Below are 17,795 nucleotides of genomic sequence, written 5' to 3' on the forward strand. Positions count from 1 at the left end.
AACAGCTGCTCTAAGATAACTCTCATTTATAATAGGGCTGTGGAGGTTACTAACAGAAATAAACTGTTGCTTACCTTTCAAAAAACAACTTATGTGTGCAAGTTTCTGCCTTTGGGATATTTAAGCTATATATATTAGGCCTCTGGCTTTACTGGGAACAGGGGATACATGGAGATGCAAGGGAAACTTCTGCTGTCTTTCCATGAATTTGGGGCTGTTTTGTTGATCTGTACCATTTTTGGCAGTTAAAGGTCAGTGCTTTAGAAAAGATGTGCATTCCCATGAATGTACCACTGCCAAAGGCTTGGCTTTTCATGGATGTTGCAGCCAACAAGCCCCACTGGTGCTGCTCCTTGCACTCCCTGAAGGCTGTGCCATCCCTCAGCCAATGCTGAGCACCTCCTGAGCATCTTCCACCCCCACCTGCTGCACACATGCACAAACCAGATGCTTGGTATGTTCTCATGTGGTCAGAAAGAAAGAGGAGCATGGCTGTCCTCTCCCACTTTGGCTGGCACAGCAGTGATCCATAATTCTGGGCAGAAGGAAAAGAGGAGCTGAACACGTGGCTGGGAAAGTATGGGCAGGATGTGAAGCACAGAGCTCACATACTGCAAACAGAGGACACCAAAACAACAGATTGAACTCTCTCTGACTCCACAGCTGGTTTTGCACAGTTTTTGCTTTAATTAGGATTCTTCAGGTATTATAATAAAGTTAATTTTAAAATGTTTTTCTCAAAACTCTGAGTTTTAAGATTATATTAACTCTACTTATAAGTGAAATAAAACCCCAACATGCAGATCTCCCACTAATAATTTCCGTCCCTCCATTTATTTATTATCTCGTTTGTAATGCACTCTGGAAGTCAGCTTCACACAATGATCTCATCTCAGGCCCCCTTACTATGCAATTTGAACTAAACTAACTTTATATTTGTTTCTCTCCAGAGATCCTCAAATAATTTTTCTCAAGAGCTCTATACTTATCCTCACAAACTTTTTCTGCTGGGTCAAAAGCCAGGATGTGGTCATAAAAATTACATATTTGCCAGCATTTTTCTTCAACTTCTTTTTTGTTCTGATTGAGTTGTAACTTGAAATTTGTAAGCAAGCAAAATCAGATAGGAGATAATTAATTACTGAATAAGTCTGTTTACAGCTAGGTTAATGATTTCAAATTAACTTCTACAAGTAACCCTCACTCAAATTTAGGGTTAAAATATTATTTGTTTTATGATCAGTCACATGAACATTTATATGCAGTCCCATTCTAATAGATAGCACATTAAACACATTTTCATTTCTCCTTATTCTTTGCAGAAATGCTAAATGATGAGGGTTCAGTAAAAATGATTCCTCAAATCTTCCCATTCCATCCTTTAGCATGCACAGCTCTCATAATGTCATAGTGCAATTATTTTTTGTCAGTTCTTGCAGGATTGCAGAACGAGATCTTGAACATCCTGTCAAAACCACAAAATAGAAGTTACCTGTATATTTTCAAATCACCATGAGGTAAGCTGTAAATACAAAAAATGTGACCAACCTTTGTTAGGGTTCATGCACACCCCTACCTCATGGTAAATGAGAACAAATACATGGTGAGACAGGTACTGAGGCTCCTAAAGCAGAGCAGCTCAGCTAAGAAAGGTCTGGTGCCAGCATCTCTAGGACTTGGGTCTACAGGGAATGCTCTTTCATTCCTAATTATCATATTTCAAATGAGCCTCAAACCTGGCCTGGGATGATTTGTTCTGAAGTTTAACAATTTCATGCTCAGTATAAATTATTCTGTCTTTTCCCCTTTGAAGACCAGAGTGGGAAAGGTGGCTCAGGAGTTTGAGCTGTGAGAGGTGTAGTTAGGGTGCATTTGTTTTGGCAGGACCTCTAAGTATCTCCTATGTTGTCTTTTAAAAGGAGTACTGAGTGCACTTGGAAAATGGGCTATTCTCTGCAGTGGTGGGATCTCTAGGACAGGGGCTGGCAGCTCTCCAAGGATGCTGTACCAGAACAATTTTTTCTTTCTCACCTCCACCACCTAAATTATGGGGAAAAAAATCACCAGAAGGTTCAGAAGGGAGGTACTCCCCCAGCTGGGAGTGCAGGTACCACAGCCACCCTACAGCCCATACCCTTCCTCCATGCTACCAGCTGAGAGATGCTGATTCCACAAATGGCATTCCTCAAAACATTCCATTTCTCAGCTCCCAGCTCTGTGCTCACCTGCTGCTGTGCCTTTTAAAACCTGTCCACTGAGTCCAGGCACTGCATGTGCTCTCTTTTGCTGGTCTTACTTCTAGGACACCATGAACCTCCAGACACAGAGGCAGCACAATTCCACTTACATTGCTACTTCCCACATCATTCCTGACATCTGGAAAACTCAGTTTTTAGAGCTCATTGGTCTCACTTCTCTTAAGGATTACACTGCTCCAGGCAGTGCTCTGGTCACCTTCAAGGCCTATTACAAAGTTCATGAGAAACAAGAGACTTGATAACCTTGGCCCAACCCATTTGTACCACCCTTATCTTATCAGAGGAGAATTCTGGTGCAGTAGAAAGTGTAGAGACACTATCCACATGCCTTTGAATATATTACACCACATTCCATAGCAATTAATGTTGCTCTTTTTTTAGCTTTTGAATTTTATTGGTGCACATTTTTTATGTTATCCATTCTGACTTTAGGTGGGTTTTATATTACTGACAAGTGTGGAAACAGTAAAAGCCAGGTCCTGGCACGAGGAGGTGCTCTGATTTTCAGCATTGGGATGGAGAACTCAAGCTTCCTGCCTTGGCCTCATCTAAAGGCCACAGGGTGTCCTTTTGGGAAAATGGAAGTTGGAAAGGACCTGGTGTTTCAGCTCCTTGTGTGTTGATCACCCAGCTGAGGGAGGATAACACACTTGCTCTCCAGAAAGCTGCTCAGGGAGAGCTGCTCTCTGAACCCCACAGACCATGGCCAGCTGGGAAACAAAGAACTGAGATTTATGGTGACCAAGAACACAGTTTCTGATGCCAAGGAGCTGCCCAGCTGCCCAGGGCTCTGTCCCCTGGCAGGGCCCCAGCAGCTGCTGCTGTACTGCACTGCAGCCTTTACGTGGCAGCAGAGCCCAGCTCAGCTCCGGCCACCACCGGGCAGGCACAGGCAAGGGCCAAGCTCAGGCAGGACTGTCACCACAGGGCTACACTGCAGAGGGGTTTTTAAGCACCAAAAAGACCATTCCTCCAAAAGCAAGACAGCTGATATGGTGGCATTTTAAATAATGGTGGCAGAAACTGCAGGTTCTCCTATGAGGGTTTTCAGTGTTAGCAAGAGCAGAATGCAGCCACTGCCACCAGCGAGCAAACAGGGCCCCAGTGACAGTACAGAGGGACAACAAGCCTCTGAAAATGTCAGTCTTCAGCTGAGGCAGCTCATTCAGACAGCACAGCAGCAGTGGGGAAAATGGGCTGTTCAGGCAACCCCTTGCATAATCCACCACATCATTCCCATCTCCTTATCTCAAGACACCATTCCAAATCCATGGATCTGCAGCTTCCAAAAGTACCCGAGAAACCGAGCTCCTGAAGGGCACCAAGGAAACAAAAGCTGTATGGCCAACTGCAGCTACATCTACGTGTCCATCATTCACTCATGCTCCTGTCTGAGCCTGACTCTGCAGCCCATCAGCAGACCAAGCCCAATGCTGACATCTATTCCACATGCAGAGTGCTGGGCAAGCCAGCATTCCTCTGCCTGAGCTTTCCTGCCTGAAAATCCACTGGGCCAGAAAAGCCTCTTGGCAAAAGTTCCTGATCCAGCCTACAGCACCATTTGGCTTCAGTGTCATCTCGAGCCCCCAGCTAATGTTATAGCACAAGCACCAGACAGGGCATGGCAGTTGCTAAGAGAAAAACATTGCCATGATCTACACTTGGCAAACCTTTCCAAATACTGTTTCCAAATGTGGAGATACTAAGAGATTTTTTTTTTAAAATCAGTAGTAAACAAATCAAGGAATGCTGTTGGGTTAATATCAGCTAAACTATTTGCCACGTTTGTATAAAGTAAATAATATCACTTCACCCTGCACTAATTCAGTTACTACACTTTACAGCATTTTCTATTTCTTTAGACATCTGAAAAATGATCAAAGCTGACATTTTGAAACATTGTGGTTTCAGGCTCCCTTCCTGTCTAAAAAGAAGCAGCCAAGGAAATTTTAAACCTTTTTGGTTTTAAAGAATTAGACTAAATTTCCAGTGCAGGCTGAATTCTAAAATCCAATTATCTTGAAACAAAAAATATCCCAGGAACATTTAGGGGAAAAAATAGTGTCCACAAACTCAAGTGTCAATTTTATTTAGAATATAAAATCATAGAAAGCCGGTTTTTGAAATTATAGTGCTGAAAAATTTGGTTACGACATTAATGAAATAATAATAATAATAATAATAAAGATTGAAGTAAGAAAACAGGTAGGGATTAAAAATGCCACAGTTTGACATTTTGCATAATACAAGAGAATAAGTTGAAGGTGATACTAGTGGCAGCAATGATTCTGAGTCTCCAAAGAGAGTTCATTAGCAATCTTTGCTGACATCTAAATCCACATAAAAAGCAAAGGCATGGAAGGAGAACTGGATGACTTTCAGAATCTTAGACTTCCAATTAGGAAAACCTTACCAAGAAGAGACAGAAAAGGACTTTGATCAAAGTTGGAATGGGAAATTTATTTGCAGATGTTAATTGAAATAAACTGTGCAAAAACACTAAGGAAAGGAAATGTTTTCCTAGATGTGAATTCCTTATTGGTTAAAGAGTGTGCATTCATTTTGTTTTGGGCTTTTTCCAAGTAGATGTGCCAAATATGATAACAAACACTCAATCTGGGTAACAGCTAGGATCTAACAATCACAATGTGATCAGAGCAGAGATGCTGAAGTGTTAAGCACAGCAAAACAACAAACCAAACAAAGACTTCTACCTGAAGCAAATCTGAATCTGAAAACATGATAACCAGAATGGAATCTGGCTTGCAAGTTTACAACCTACAGTAATAATTGAGTAATTAAGAGAGCAAGAAAGAAAGAGACTTCTGATCTCACAGGGGCAATACACAGAAGGAGAGGACATAGTTCAGGGTTGTTTGTTGGGTTTTTTTCCCAGGGTCAAACATTGCACTGTATCTTAGCAAAGCTCCTCTGGAAGTAAATTGGAAGATGATCTGATAACTTTTAAAAATTGAAATGCATACCCACATTTACTTTCACTGAAATTTGCTACATTTGGTTTTCTTTTGAGTGAGTGAAGATGCAGGAGTTGCAAACCAGTTTGCTGGAGAGCTCGTTGCCTTGCTGAGGAGTCATGCTATACAGCAACTAAGCTAGGCATTCAAAGCCTGGCCAGAAGTCCCAAAATACTGTTAAGCTTCTCAATTTTAACACTGAGGACATTTTCAGAGCAGCAAGATCTGAATTTATATTTCTATATATATATATTTATATCTCACCCTGACTCTCCTCCAGTGAGACTCCTGCACTAATAACAGCCCTTTACACTGAATTCCTTACTTTTCTTCTCAGCAATGAATTTTATGCCTTTATTATTTATACATATATATATATATACACACACATATATAATTACAACTTGCCCCATCCTTAATACAGGACTTCATGTACCATTTCACTGAACAAATGCCTTCCTTTTAAGGCAGCAACTGAACCCAAGAGGCAGCAACACCAACTGAACACTCCTGGGGTCTCAGAAGAGGCACACAATGTAGATATGCAGGATGTCTCCTTTTGCCCATCTCCAAACTGACTCATGTCTCCTTTTGTCCATCCCCAAACTGACTCAACATCTTCATGTACAAATGGCAAACACAGCTCAAGCAGACTTTCAACTCACAGTCAAATGCTCATGTTTTGAACAGAACTGCTCTGGAGAGTGACAGCTTGGAGATTTGAGGACCATGTGCTGAACGCCCACAAACTAGACAAGCTCAGGAATAGTATTTTTTACCTATTTAAAAACTGGGTAGAAATCAGACCATTTATAGTGTATAGTTGGAGAAGCTTCTAGGAGCTTATATATCAAGGAATTATTATGCAGATACCACAACCATTATTCAACAAAAAACTGGCAACGTCTACAGTATGAACCCAAGGTTTCTGAGGGGAGGAGGGAGCTTTAAAAATTTATCAGAATGGTCTGGATGCACATGAACTTTCTCTGCCACATTTATCATTTAATTTTCCTATAAATGGGACTGGCAAGCTCTTTGTGCTGACACAACTGGAAAATTGTGGAGAACTCCTTATTAAACTTTTTGTAACATATCTCTGGTTCATTCCATTAGTCAATGAGTCTGACTGCATCCAGCAAGAGGCATCTCCCAAACACAATCCAGAGCCTCCACAGTCAAATTTACTCTCCTTGAGACCCTCCATAGACCCTGGCTTCTGACTCTCAGCTCACCAGGGTCTCTCTGCCACAAAGGTTGGTGGGTGCTGCTCTCTGTGGCTCCCTAATTCTGCCTAATTACACCTTCAAAGGAAGGAGCAAAGACGTTTCAGAGCTCACTTTTCCTTTATGGAGTCACAAAATTGTTAAGGTTGGAAAAGATAACATTATCCAGAACAACCATCAACCCAGCACCACCGTGTTCACTACTCAACCACATCACCAAGTGCCACATCCACATGCCTTTTGAACACTTTCAGGGATGGTCATTCCACCTCTTCCCTGGGCAGCCTGTTCCAATGGTTGACAACTCTTTTGGTACCTTCCCTGGCACAACTTGAGGCCATTTCCTCTTGTCCTGTCCCTTCTTACTTGTGAGGAGAGGCTGAACCCCACCTTTCTCCAGTTTCCTTTCAGGGAGTTGTAGAGAGTGATAAGGTCTCCCCAGAGCCTTCTTTTCTTCACGGTGAACACCTCCAGCTGCTCCTCATAAAACCTGTGCTCCAGACCCTTTGCCAGTTTCACTGCCCTTCTCTGGACATGCTCCAACACCTCAATGTCTTTTTGCTGTGAGAAGCCATCATAAACCAGTTTTAAACCAATCACTTCCTTCACTTTGTGTTATATCTGGAGCAGTATCATGGAGAAAGTTGGATCCCATTCACTTGGAAATGAGTTATTACCCTTCTGTTCAGCTCTGAAATTAATTTTATCTTCCTTTAATCAGTGCTTCTATTTAGGGCATAATGATCTTCCCAACTTGCTATACTGCAAATTAAATATTTTCTTATAGTATTACCAAACTAGAATCAGTATAGGGAAATTCAGCTGTGCCACAGAACCACAGACTGGAGTAGGTCAGCAGGAACCTCTGGAGACCATCCAGTCCAACTCCCTGCTCTAAGCAGGGTCATCTACAGCACACTGCTTGGGGCTACATCCAGAAGGGTTGTTAATAGCTCCAAGAATGGAGACACCACAATTTCTCTTGGCAACCTGTGCCAGTGGAGAAAAAAAAAAAGCATTTTATTAGGCTTAAATAAATTTTTCATATTTGAATGAGTCTTCATCCAGCAAGAGGCATCTCTCAAACACAATCCAGAGCCTCCACAGTCAAATTTACTCTTCTCCACATCCTCCATAACCACCAAGCCCTGGCTTCTGACTCTCAGCTCACCAGGGTCTCTCTGCCACAAAGGCTGGTGGGTGCTGTCTCTGGCTGCCTAATTCTGCAGCTCCAAGAGAGGCAGCACCAGATGAACCAGCCTGTGGCCTCAGGCTGCTGTCTGAGAAGGATGCTCATTCTGCAGCAGCCCCTGAAGCAGTTCAAACAGCTGAGCACGCCTAGCCTTCACCCTATTAAGGTGTAGTACATGTAGTACATGCAATACATGCAGTACATGCAGTTTACACCTTCAAAGGTAAGAGTAAAGAAGTTTCAGAGCTGCCCACATCCCTCTGAATGGCATTACACATGTGTGCTACATCAACTGCCACTTCCAATTTGGTATTATCTGCCAGAGTGTGAAGAGGGCACTGTCTCACCTGCAAAGTCACTAATGAAGCTATTAAGGGGTGCTGGAGCCAGTACCCATCAGAGACTGGTGTCCAGCTGGACTTTGTGTCACAGATCACAATTCTCTGAAGTCAATTTCAGCCAATTTTCAGACCATCTCACTGTCCACTTATCTAATCCACATTTCACCAGTCTGTCAAAGAGGATATTATGACATACACTGTCAAAAGCCTCACTAAAGTCAAGGCATCCAACTTCCACTGCTCCTCCTTCAACCTCCAGGAGAGTAATTTCATTGTAGAAGGTCATTAGGCTGATCAAGCATGAATTGACCAAGCTACTAACAGAACTTTGTAAATCTGTGCTGTCTGCTCTCAATCACCACCTTGTCCTTCATATGAATAAAAAGAGCTTCCAGCATTATTTGCACTACCACCTGCTCAAGAGATTGAGAAGAGCCTGGCAGGCCTGCAGTTTCTCAGATCCTATTTCTTGCTGTTCCTGAAGACAGCGATGAACTTGCTTTCTCTCAGTCTGTAGAAACCTCCCCTGACTGACACAACTTTTTTGGGAGATGAAAGTGTACTCACATTGGTCAGTGATGAATCCCCTTCATGTCCCACAGACTTCTACTTGTTCAGTTTGTTCAAATATTCCCTGTCTTAATTCTCCTTCACAAAGGGTAGGTTGTCATTGCTCAAGACTTACCCACGGGTCTCACATGCCTTGGTTTCCAGAGCTCAAATATCATCAGCACAGACCAAGGCAAAGGATACATTAATTATCTTGGCCTTTTCCATGCCCTTAGTCACCTGGTCTACTGCCCCATTCAGCAGTGGGACCATGTTTTCCCTACTCTTCCCTTTTTCACTAATGTGCCTGCAGGAAGCTTTTTTGGAGCCCTTCACACTCACTGCCAGATCCAGTTCCAGATGAATCTTGGCTTTGTAACTCCACCCCTGCACGCCTGGACAGCATCTCTCTATTTGCACAACGAATGTTCCTCACTGTGAACTACACGAGTTCACAAAAAACTTCTTCTTAAAAAAGCAAGGAACAGAACAAGACATTTGAAATTTTCATTCCAGTTCTGGGGTCTTCAGTGCCACTCACCCGATCTGTAGCGCTCATCCCGTGACCCTGAGGACCTGCGACGGTGATACCGGGAGGAAGAGGACGGAGTGACAGGAGTCCGACGTTCTTGTGGTAAGGCCTGGTCCACCCCTGCATTAATGGAAAAAAAACCAAACAGCTCATTTTGATTGAATTTTGGAAGATTTATAGTGAGGAGGAGTTCAGCATACACTAGGAGTAGAAAATGAACGTTCAGTGCCTAAAGCGCGTCGTGTCAATTGGTTGCACACTACTTGCCTCTGGTCAGCTTTTCTGATGTGGCTGTTTTCCCGGTTCTCTCTAAAAAACCTTTTTTCCAGGGTCATGAACAACATAGAAAGAGCAAACAGACAGTAAGCTTGGCATTTTTTATTTCACAAACAGATGACTTTTCATAAAGTAGTATTTAGGAACTATTTTCATGAGCTAATAAAGACAGACAGCATTGCAATGGATACCGAAACCTTCCTGCAGAATGGTTCCTAGGAAAAGTTAGTGTATCATCTAAAACCTCATCGGGTTGGATGGTGTCAGCTGGTGACAACACAATACTAATCTGTGGAAACTAGTTCCTGTGGGAAGGAAACTATTATATCCATAGTCATTATTACCTACCAATGGTCAGAAAGTAAACTACAACTGCACCAAACCAGGCTGAAAATAGTAACCTGTTCCAGCAAAACAACAAAAATAGCCTTGTAAACCTGCAGCATTTGAATATGCTGAGCCTAAACATCCAGTATTTTAAGATTCAAACCTTTTATTAATCCCTTTCCCATAGTGAATTTGCTCTTTTTTAAGCATTTTCTTGAAAGCTTCTTCTTAAACTACTATTAAACTACAATAGCAATATAACAGCAGCATGATATATCAACACTTCTAGAACTGATGTTCTTTGAAAACTTCCAGATAAGAGTGAAGGCAATGACTTAAGCAGGAAAGTTCAAACAAACAACAGAAAAAGAAAGCAAACCTGCATCTGTAATAATGGCATGATGTGGTTCCCTGCTCTCTTCCAGAGAAGAACCTGAGCAGACAAGCCCAGCTGATGCATTCAGCTTTGAGCTAATAAAGCACAGAGCCTTGGGTGTGTGATGCTGTGATGCACAGGGTTAAAGAGCAGGAGGATCTGACAAAATTAAATTGATTCTTTCCTACAATTTTTTGCCTTTAAGAAGTAGTTACACACCACGTGTAAGTGTAAGAACACAAGTAAAACTGGCCCCTTGCACTTAGGGCTCAAATGTAGGACTAATAACTTGAAATTGGATTCAACAAAACAATGCTTGGAAATATGTTCATATTTTTCAATTAAAACAAAATGTAAAAACTCTCCACTACTATTTCCAAGCAGTTCAATGCCAGCTTATTGGGGAGGGACAAGAGTTTACATTTGTGGAAACAAGAATTTCTATGTAGACTACAGACCAACTGAAAATCCTGTGATTACTGCAATCAGTCTCAGTTGGGTTTCAATGGACTCTCAAAAAGCATCTTTTGAAAAAAGTTGGCAGGCATTGTATGCTTATTTCTTTGTGAAAATAAACTGCACTCGAAATCCAGCTTTTTTCTTAAATCTTTGGATTATCAGCAATGTCAAGTCTGCTTCAATTCTGTGGAGGAATGGCTGGTTGGCTAAAAAACATGCTTGGAGTAAAATCTCAGAGGCGCCTAGAAGACAGAATGAATCCATAAATTTTCCTCTACTCAGATTGTGATTAATAATTCACTCTCTTAAATAAAATAAATGTCTTCATTTAACTCCTCTGTCTCCATACTATAGTACTGCATAATTTCACTTGCTCTCATTTCCCTTAACATTCTTTCAGTCAGGTGAACCTGACTGCTAAATCACCGAAATAATCAAAGGAGTACTTCCTACTCCCTTTTATAGATCAAAATAAATACTTTCTCCTCCCTTTTATATTCAGAATTTTTCCTCCTTGATTTTGTAACCCTGAAAATGAGCAATATACAGTTAATAACAAAACTAATTTTGACTGTAATTTTTCCAAAAATTATGTTTCAGTCTGTATGAGATGCTAAGCACCATTACTCATCTCAGTCCTGTCACCCTGTTCTAAGTTCTTTTAAGCCTTGTGATGTTTATGTTCTTATAACAAACTTTCTCACACACTTTTCTCTAAATAATTATTGTTGTACATTCTTTTCTGGAGAAGGACAAATTTGATAGACTGTTGGTTTGTCCAGTGTCATTGGAGAGGAGGCACTGTCATCCTCCAATCCACTGTCACTTTTGAAAGTCTATAAATGTTGGAGTCAGAAATTAAACGCTCTTCTTTTTACCTTGGAAATTCCAGTGGCGGTGACGTTTTATTTCGTGTCCTATAGCGACACAGTCCTTATCTACACCATCAGGAATGAAATAATTTATGGCAATCCCATATATTCACAGAAATCCTAGAAAAACACACCCAAAAATTCTACACCTAACACTGAGGCTGTGTGACAGAGGTTTTGCTAAGAAAAAGCAGTGCCACATTTCCCACTCGTGTAGGGCAACGGCATGTGGAGAAAAACAAATGAAGATAATTGAGATGTTGCCACTGCAGTACAACATCATGATGATATAGGAAAAGGAGATTAACTGCATCTTCCAAACAACAAAACCACATGCAATAAGCTTTAGAAACATCTAGGATTGTGAGGAATAGCATCAGTTTCAGAGGTACATACTGCTATAGGAGGGAGATCTTCCAGGCAGACCTGAAAGCCATTGGGCAAAACACATTCAAGCCTGTGGCTTCCTTCTCCTGGCTTAAGGACTGTGAGACACTTCAAGTCCCTTTTCTGCAGCTGTGGGCAGCACACAAACATCTTTTTCCAGGTGCAAAATAAGCAGTGCACATAAGGTAACACCAAACACTGACCTTGCCATGCTAGAAAACACAGGACACCCAACTGGCCAGGCAGCGCTGCCGCCCACAGTACTCCCAAACACAGCCTAGAGCTCTTCCCTCCTCCAGTTCACTATGGAGATTGTGTCTTTACTACAGATACATTAAGTGTCTCATCTAATCTTAAAACTGAGACACTTTAGCAAGTTTTATTTCCTTCTACTTTGTACACGTGTTTGTTCTTATAAGTAAGTCAGTTCTGACCCAATGAGCAACATATAGTCAGGAAGGAGGGAGCCCCAACTCATGATCCTGCACCAGTAGTCATTTAAGGCAATAGAAAGCTAAATGAGAATATCAAAATGTCTTATGAGATCTGGGGGATCGTTTGATGGCATTGCTTCCCACTTACCTATATATAAAAACAGTGAGTCAATCTCTACCCAAGAGTGGAGTAGGACATGTGAACTTGGCTCACTGACAACACCAATTAAGATAAGGAAGTTAATTGTGTGCCATAATACAAGAAGAAGCTCTGCATCAGCCAACTGCGGGGACACCTCTTTGTATTATGTTCCTCTAGGGTGAAAAACCAGAAAGCACTGCCCCACTTTGGAGAGACAGCAAGGAACTGGATGACAGTTCCCTACTGAAGGGGCTGAAGCAGGAATTAGCTGGATTGCCTGGACGGACATCTTGGCTTCCTGTGTACCCACTGGCTGCCATGGCACAGCAATGGAGACAAAGGACACAATAGCAAGGACCTACACACTGCCACTCCTGAGCCATGGGTGGGAGTAAAAGCCATGCAGAATAATGACTACCACGAAATCACTGAAGTGTTGCCACAAATAACAAAGCAGTGTTAACAGCCAAATTGCTCACCTCCATGAAGGCTCTAGCAGCATAGTGCAGTAACAAGAATTTTTTTTTTGTCACTTCTGAACACAACTAAACCCAAAAAATTGATAGCTTTCACAGCCAGCACAAGTGTCCGTGAGTTAAGTGCTAATGCTTGTTCAAGTGCAGCTTCACCCAGACGTGTTTGTGAATCGGCAGCTTGATGGCTTGAGAATCCATACTTGGATCGATTCCTAAATTTAAGGAGGTGGCAAAGCAATGAATGGCTTTCCTAAGAGAAAGGCCAGTGTCATGCCAGTGCCCTGTGCACTGTCAAAGCAGCATAATTCTTAATAACACTGTGGTCTACCCCAGTCTTGCAGCTGAAGCAGGACTTTACCAGGTAAGCATGATTAGCACTAGTTACTGACTCTTCGCAAGCCATGAAGAATTTCAGGAAAATGTACATGCCTGGAACACAGTTATTTTATGTGAGAGGCTTACAAATCAGTGCTTCCTGGTCATCACAATACACACAGGCATCAGCAGGTGCACTGGAGCAAACAGACATGTTCCTAACACAAGCTAAAGCTCCTAAGACACTCATATATTAGGTGTCTATTAGGTGTCTACAAGGAGGTGCTTAAGCTAAGCTCCCATTGTGAAAAACAGAGACCTAGACCAGAACTCAGGATTCTAAACAAAGGTGTCAAACTTCTTTGCAGATGTTGTGGCCTGCGATACCCAGCTTGGCTGGAACGGCACTGTCCCCTTGAAGTGCTGAGTTACGTGTGCTCACTCTGTGCAGGTGTCTCCAGCACCACACGAAGTCCTGAACAGTATCAGACACCCATCTTCAGGCAACTCTGTAAATCCAGTGAAGCCTTGAGAGCTGCCCAAGTGGTCAGTGGAGGTCTCTGCTTTGGAATAAACTGAATAAACTCTTTGGGTTTCAGCAATTGACTTAACTGTATCTCTTCACGTAAGAATGGAAGCATAAATATAAGGTTCATAGGCAGACAACTTAATGCAGATATATCAATCCACAAATCCTAATCTGCAAGCTGGATCCTGTCTTAACTGAATGTAGCTAAAAATGCAGAGCTTCAGTAAAGCTATATAAGCAATACCACTGCAAGCTGGATAGCTTCATTTTTAAGTGCATAGAAGGTACAAAACTGTCAGCTCGAAGCAGGCTTCACCTCTTTTTAATTTTTTTTCCCCCTTCACCTCCTTGTTCCTCCATTCTTTATTACTTCTTTTTGTAGCTAAATTGCAACACTATATGCTGATAACATGGCAATAGCTGCACTGCCCTCTCCAACAAAGGACAAGTCTTTCCTTATTGTCAGCTGACAAGCTGCTTTGATATATCTCTTATTCCTATGTCTGTGCCAAATTTTTGAATCTAAAAATATTTAAAAGCTGAAATGTCTAACTGACAAGAAATGGAAGGTATTCTTAGACAGAGGCTACATTTATTGCTCTAAAACTAACTTCCACTGTGTGCCCCCAGGAGAGAGAGCTGTAGGATAAACCAAACATCTCCAGGGCCAGTGGGAAGGAAGGCACACAGTGCCTGCAGTGCAGTTTTAAGAAACAGTATTTACCTTCATTCACAGTATTTCCTGAGCTTCTATTCAATGGCTGATGGCTCAGCTTTAAAAGTAAACTCAGGTATGAACACACAGTATATTTTGTAAACATGCTAAATGTCACACCATCCCCATGGAACTCGTAACTTAGTGTGGCATTTCACTCTTCCCATCAAATGTACAACTAAGCAATGAATTCACTGGATAAGCCAAGGGAGACTTAAAATGCAATACTTCTAAACAAAGACATCCAGGAAAGTGGAGCCACGTTCTGCTAGATAAATCTGGGAAAATGTAATTTCTGATTTGATTTGTTTAATTAAAAGTTTTCCTTCACAGGTGAGCTTACTCTTGGTCTGACTTAATCCACATACTCCAAATTTTCTTTCATTATTACAATCTGAGTTTTGCCTTCCAGAATTTCCTTGAAAGGTTTAGCCTTCAAATCAAACTTAGCATGGATATCACAGGTTTCTTTTTTTCTCTCCTTTATCCCAGTGATGGTGGGATCACATTACAGCTCTAGAGCATATGTGACTTTTGGTTTCCATTTTCCTTTCCACAGCTTCAGTGCTCCATTTGAAGATTCTTTTTGGAGAATATGTAAGAAAAGACTACCTATTCACAAAGCAAACATCTTCACCAATGGGCTGGTCAAATCACACCGCAGACCAATTCAGGCAGCATTGTGAATTCCAGCAGTTTCTCATTTGACAGTGGCACCCAACACTTCAAACACGTCCACAGGCTCCACCTCCTCTGCTCCAACACTGGTTAAGCTTTAAGGCCCTCAGTGGTGTTTTTCCTTTCTACCCTCTATTGTTCACCTCTGACTGAGACATCTTTCCTCACCCATTTGTCAGATTTCAGACCAACACTTTCATGTTTCCTCCTATGCTCTTATGTTCTGCAGATGGCCTCCAAGAACATCAACAGATATTTCCTCGGAAATCTTCAAATTCTTTGAAAAACATACCAACTCTAATGTGTACTAAAAATATCCTCCATCCAAAAAAAAATCACACCAAGTGCTGAAACCACTACCTGCATTACTAACAGATTTCATCATGTACTCCTTAGTGAAAAGGGAAGGAAGGTATTTTTTGCTCTGTGTTTGAACAAAGTGTAATATTATGAGGTCTTGGTACAGGATAGAAAACAGAGATGCCATCAAAGGCCAGAGAATTATAAAATGGTAACTGGATTCTCAGTCATGGTGGCAAAACCAAACCAGTAACCAACATTTTAAGTGAGGGCCTCAAGGGCTACTTCTCAGAGGCTTTCAATACCTTCCTTTTTATCCAAACTAAGCTCTGCGAGCATTCACCAATTCAAACCCAAACTCTTTTTTAAGCCCAAGACTTATTGGGCATTTGTCTGTGTGCTATTGTTTCTCATCTGTGAAACATCTGCTGTGCTGTTTCAGGGATGTGCCCACGTGCTGTGCAATGCACAAGCCTTTCAAAGAGATCCACGTTCTCACCACACTTACACTCTTTGAAATGCCCCACCATGGTTATCCCTTGGTAAGATCTTTGAGAATTAGGAAGGCAGATGTGATAGGAATACTTGCTAGTGTTAATAAAATGAATACATGAGGGTATTTTTTCAGAATCAAATTTTGTTTAAATATTTCCTTTCAATCTTTGCAATCCAAATAACGTTGCAATACAAATAATGTGTGTGGAAGAAAAAATGAAATTGTAATCACCAAGTTTACTTGGACTGCCTTAAGACTTAGCAGCAGGAATAGCTGAAAGCAAAGGCATGCACACATACACACAGAAAGTATGCAAATATATGCACAGAGAGCAGATATTAATATATGTGTCATGCTAATAAGAGAGGCTATGGAAACTGGTTCCTGTAATTCTATAGAAAAATGTTTTTTCATAAGGCAAAAGGAATCTTCTGCACAAATGTATTACCTTCTCTGCCCTGCATAGCTTGAAATGTTCCCAGGCTGGTGCTGTTGGGGCTCCAGCAGCAGGAGGTGCAGGGATCTGTCTCTAGGCATGTGAAAGGAGCAGCAGGTGCCTTATAAGCACCACATCTCACAGATTTATTAACCATAATAAATAAAGCACTGATGACTGGTCCACATGGTTGCACTACAAATAGAGCTACACTGGTGGTACCAATGATGGGAAATTACAGACAGCAATCTAGTGGAGACACAGCACTTGATTAAGAGAGAATGCACCACCCATGTCTGAGCTGTTAGAAGCAATGCTAAACTGATAACAACATTGTCTGTGAATGAATAATCAAATTTCCTAGCAAAACACTGGAAGTGAATTGGGTAAAACCACAGCTTATGGGGAATACAGGTAATTAAGGGTTTTTTTCTTATAGGGAGGGTTTCTCTTTATAATGTGCATGCAGTTGTCCACATTATCTTACCCAGAACTGAATGATCAAATTAAGATAAAATTCAGAAAGTTATTCTGAAATAAATCCCTGTTTAAGTGGTTAATTCAGCTCTTGGCTGTCATGGCTCCTCTACAGAGGCAGTGAGAGAAAGGTCACCACACAAGAGGGGCTGGGATGTATGCACAGGTATAAAGGTCTGGATTCACTATTATTTTTAGATGTCTGACACATGGGCACACTAACAAAAGAAAAATTGCTCTGCACACAGAACATCTCCAGCTACAAACTCACATCCTGAGAAAGCATCTTGAGGAAACAAAGCTGTACTTTTGTCTCCCTGACTTAAAGCAGGTGGGGATTTAATGGGAAAGAAAAAGTGGGCTCCCCCATCCCTTCTCCCATTAACACTGCCAAATGCAGCATATCCGTTCCAGATTTCTGGATGTTTGACAGCCTGGCTGGAACAGTACAAATGTCCTTTGCATATGTGCAGTCTGTGCAGCATCTGGATGTGTCAGACCTGCTGTGCATGCACTGCAGTCAGCCTGCAGATGTGCAGTGGATCTGGCACATCCCCTGTGTGTCACTGCAGGTTTGCGGTTCAGCATGTGACAACACATGCTCTGGGATTGTCCTGTCAGAAACAAGGAGCCTAAGAGCCAGCTTCTATATCACCTGGAGGAGTATCAACCACATGGTTGCCTGGCTTTACCTTTCATTAATCCCACTCCTAAAAAATAACAGCATCCCAATAAGCATGACAAAAAGATGATATGTGTATGTCTGTTCATATATTCTACAGTCCTTTTACTGGTTACATTTATCACATGGTTTAATATCACTAATACTGTTAAACCTGAAATTGCAATTTACTTTAAATCCTTTCCATTTTGCAAAAATCTCAGGCAGAGGAAGTTAACCATGTCAGACTGAGGGAACCTGACCTACAAGAAGCCCTGTATAAGAGAAGAAATACAAACCCAGTCAGAATCCAACATAGACCTCCTCTATAGAATTATAGCAAATTGGTTTGAAAATGAGTGGAGA

General features: G+C 41.6%; 1 protein-coding gene across 5 annotated transcripts in view; it reads right to left on the bottom strand.

Annotated features, from left to right (window-relative positions):
- Positions 1 to 17,795, bottom strand: part of DIP2C (disco interacting protein 2 homolog C) — a 308,808-nt gene that overhangs the window by 121,346 nt on the left and 169,667 nt on the right. For all 5 annotated transcript variants that reach the window (XM_059839896.1, XM_059839887.1, XM_059839905.1 and 2 more), the window contains one exon: positions 9,083 to 9,193. In XM_059839896.1, coding sequence (XP_059695879.1) covers positions 9,083 to 9,193 — 111 coding nt within the window. The remainder of the gene's footprint in view (positions 1 to 9,082; positions 9,194 to 17,795) is intronic.

The sequence above is a fragment of the Haemorhous mexicanus genome, chromosome 1 (assembly GCF_027477595.1).
Source record: "Haemorhous mexicanus isolate bHaeMex1 chromosome 1, bHaeMex1.pri, whole genome shotgun sequence".
NCBI lineage: Eukaryota > Metazoa > Chordata > Aves > Passeriformes > Fringillidae > Haemorhous > Haemorhous mexicanus.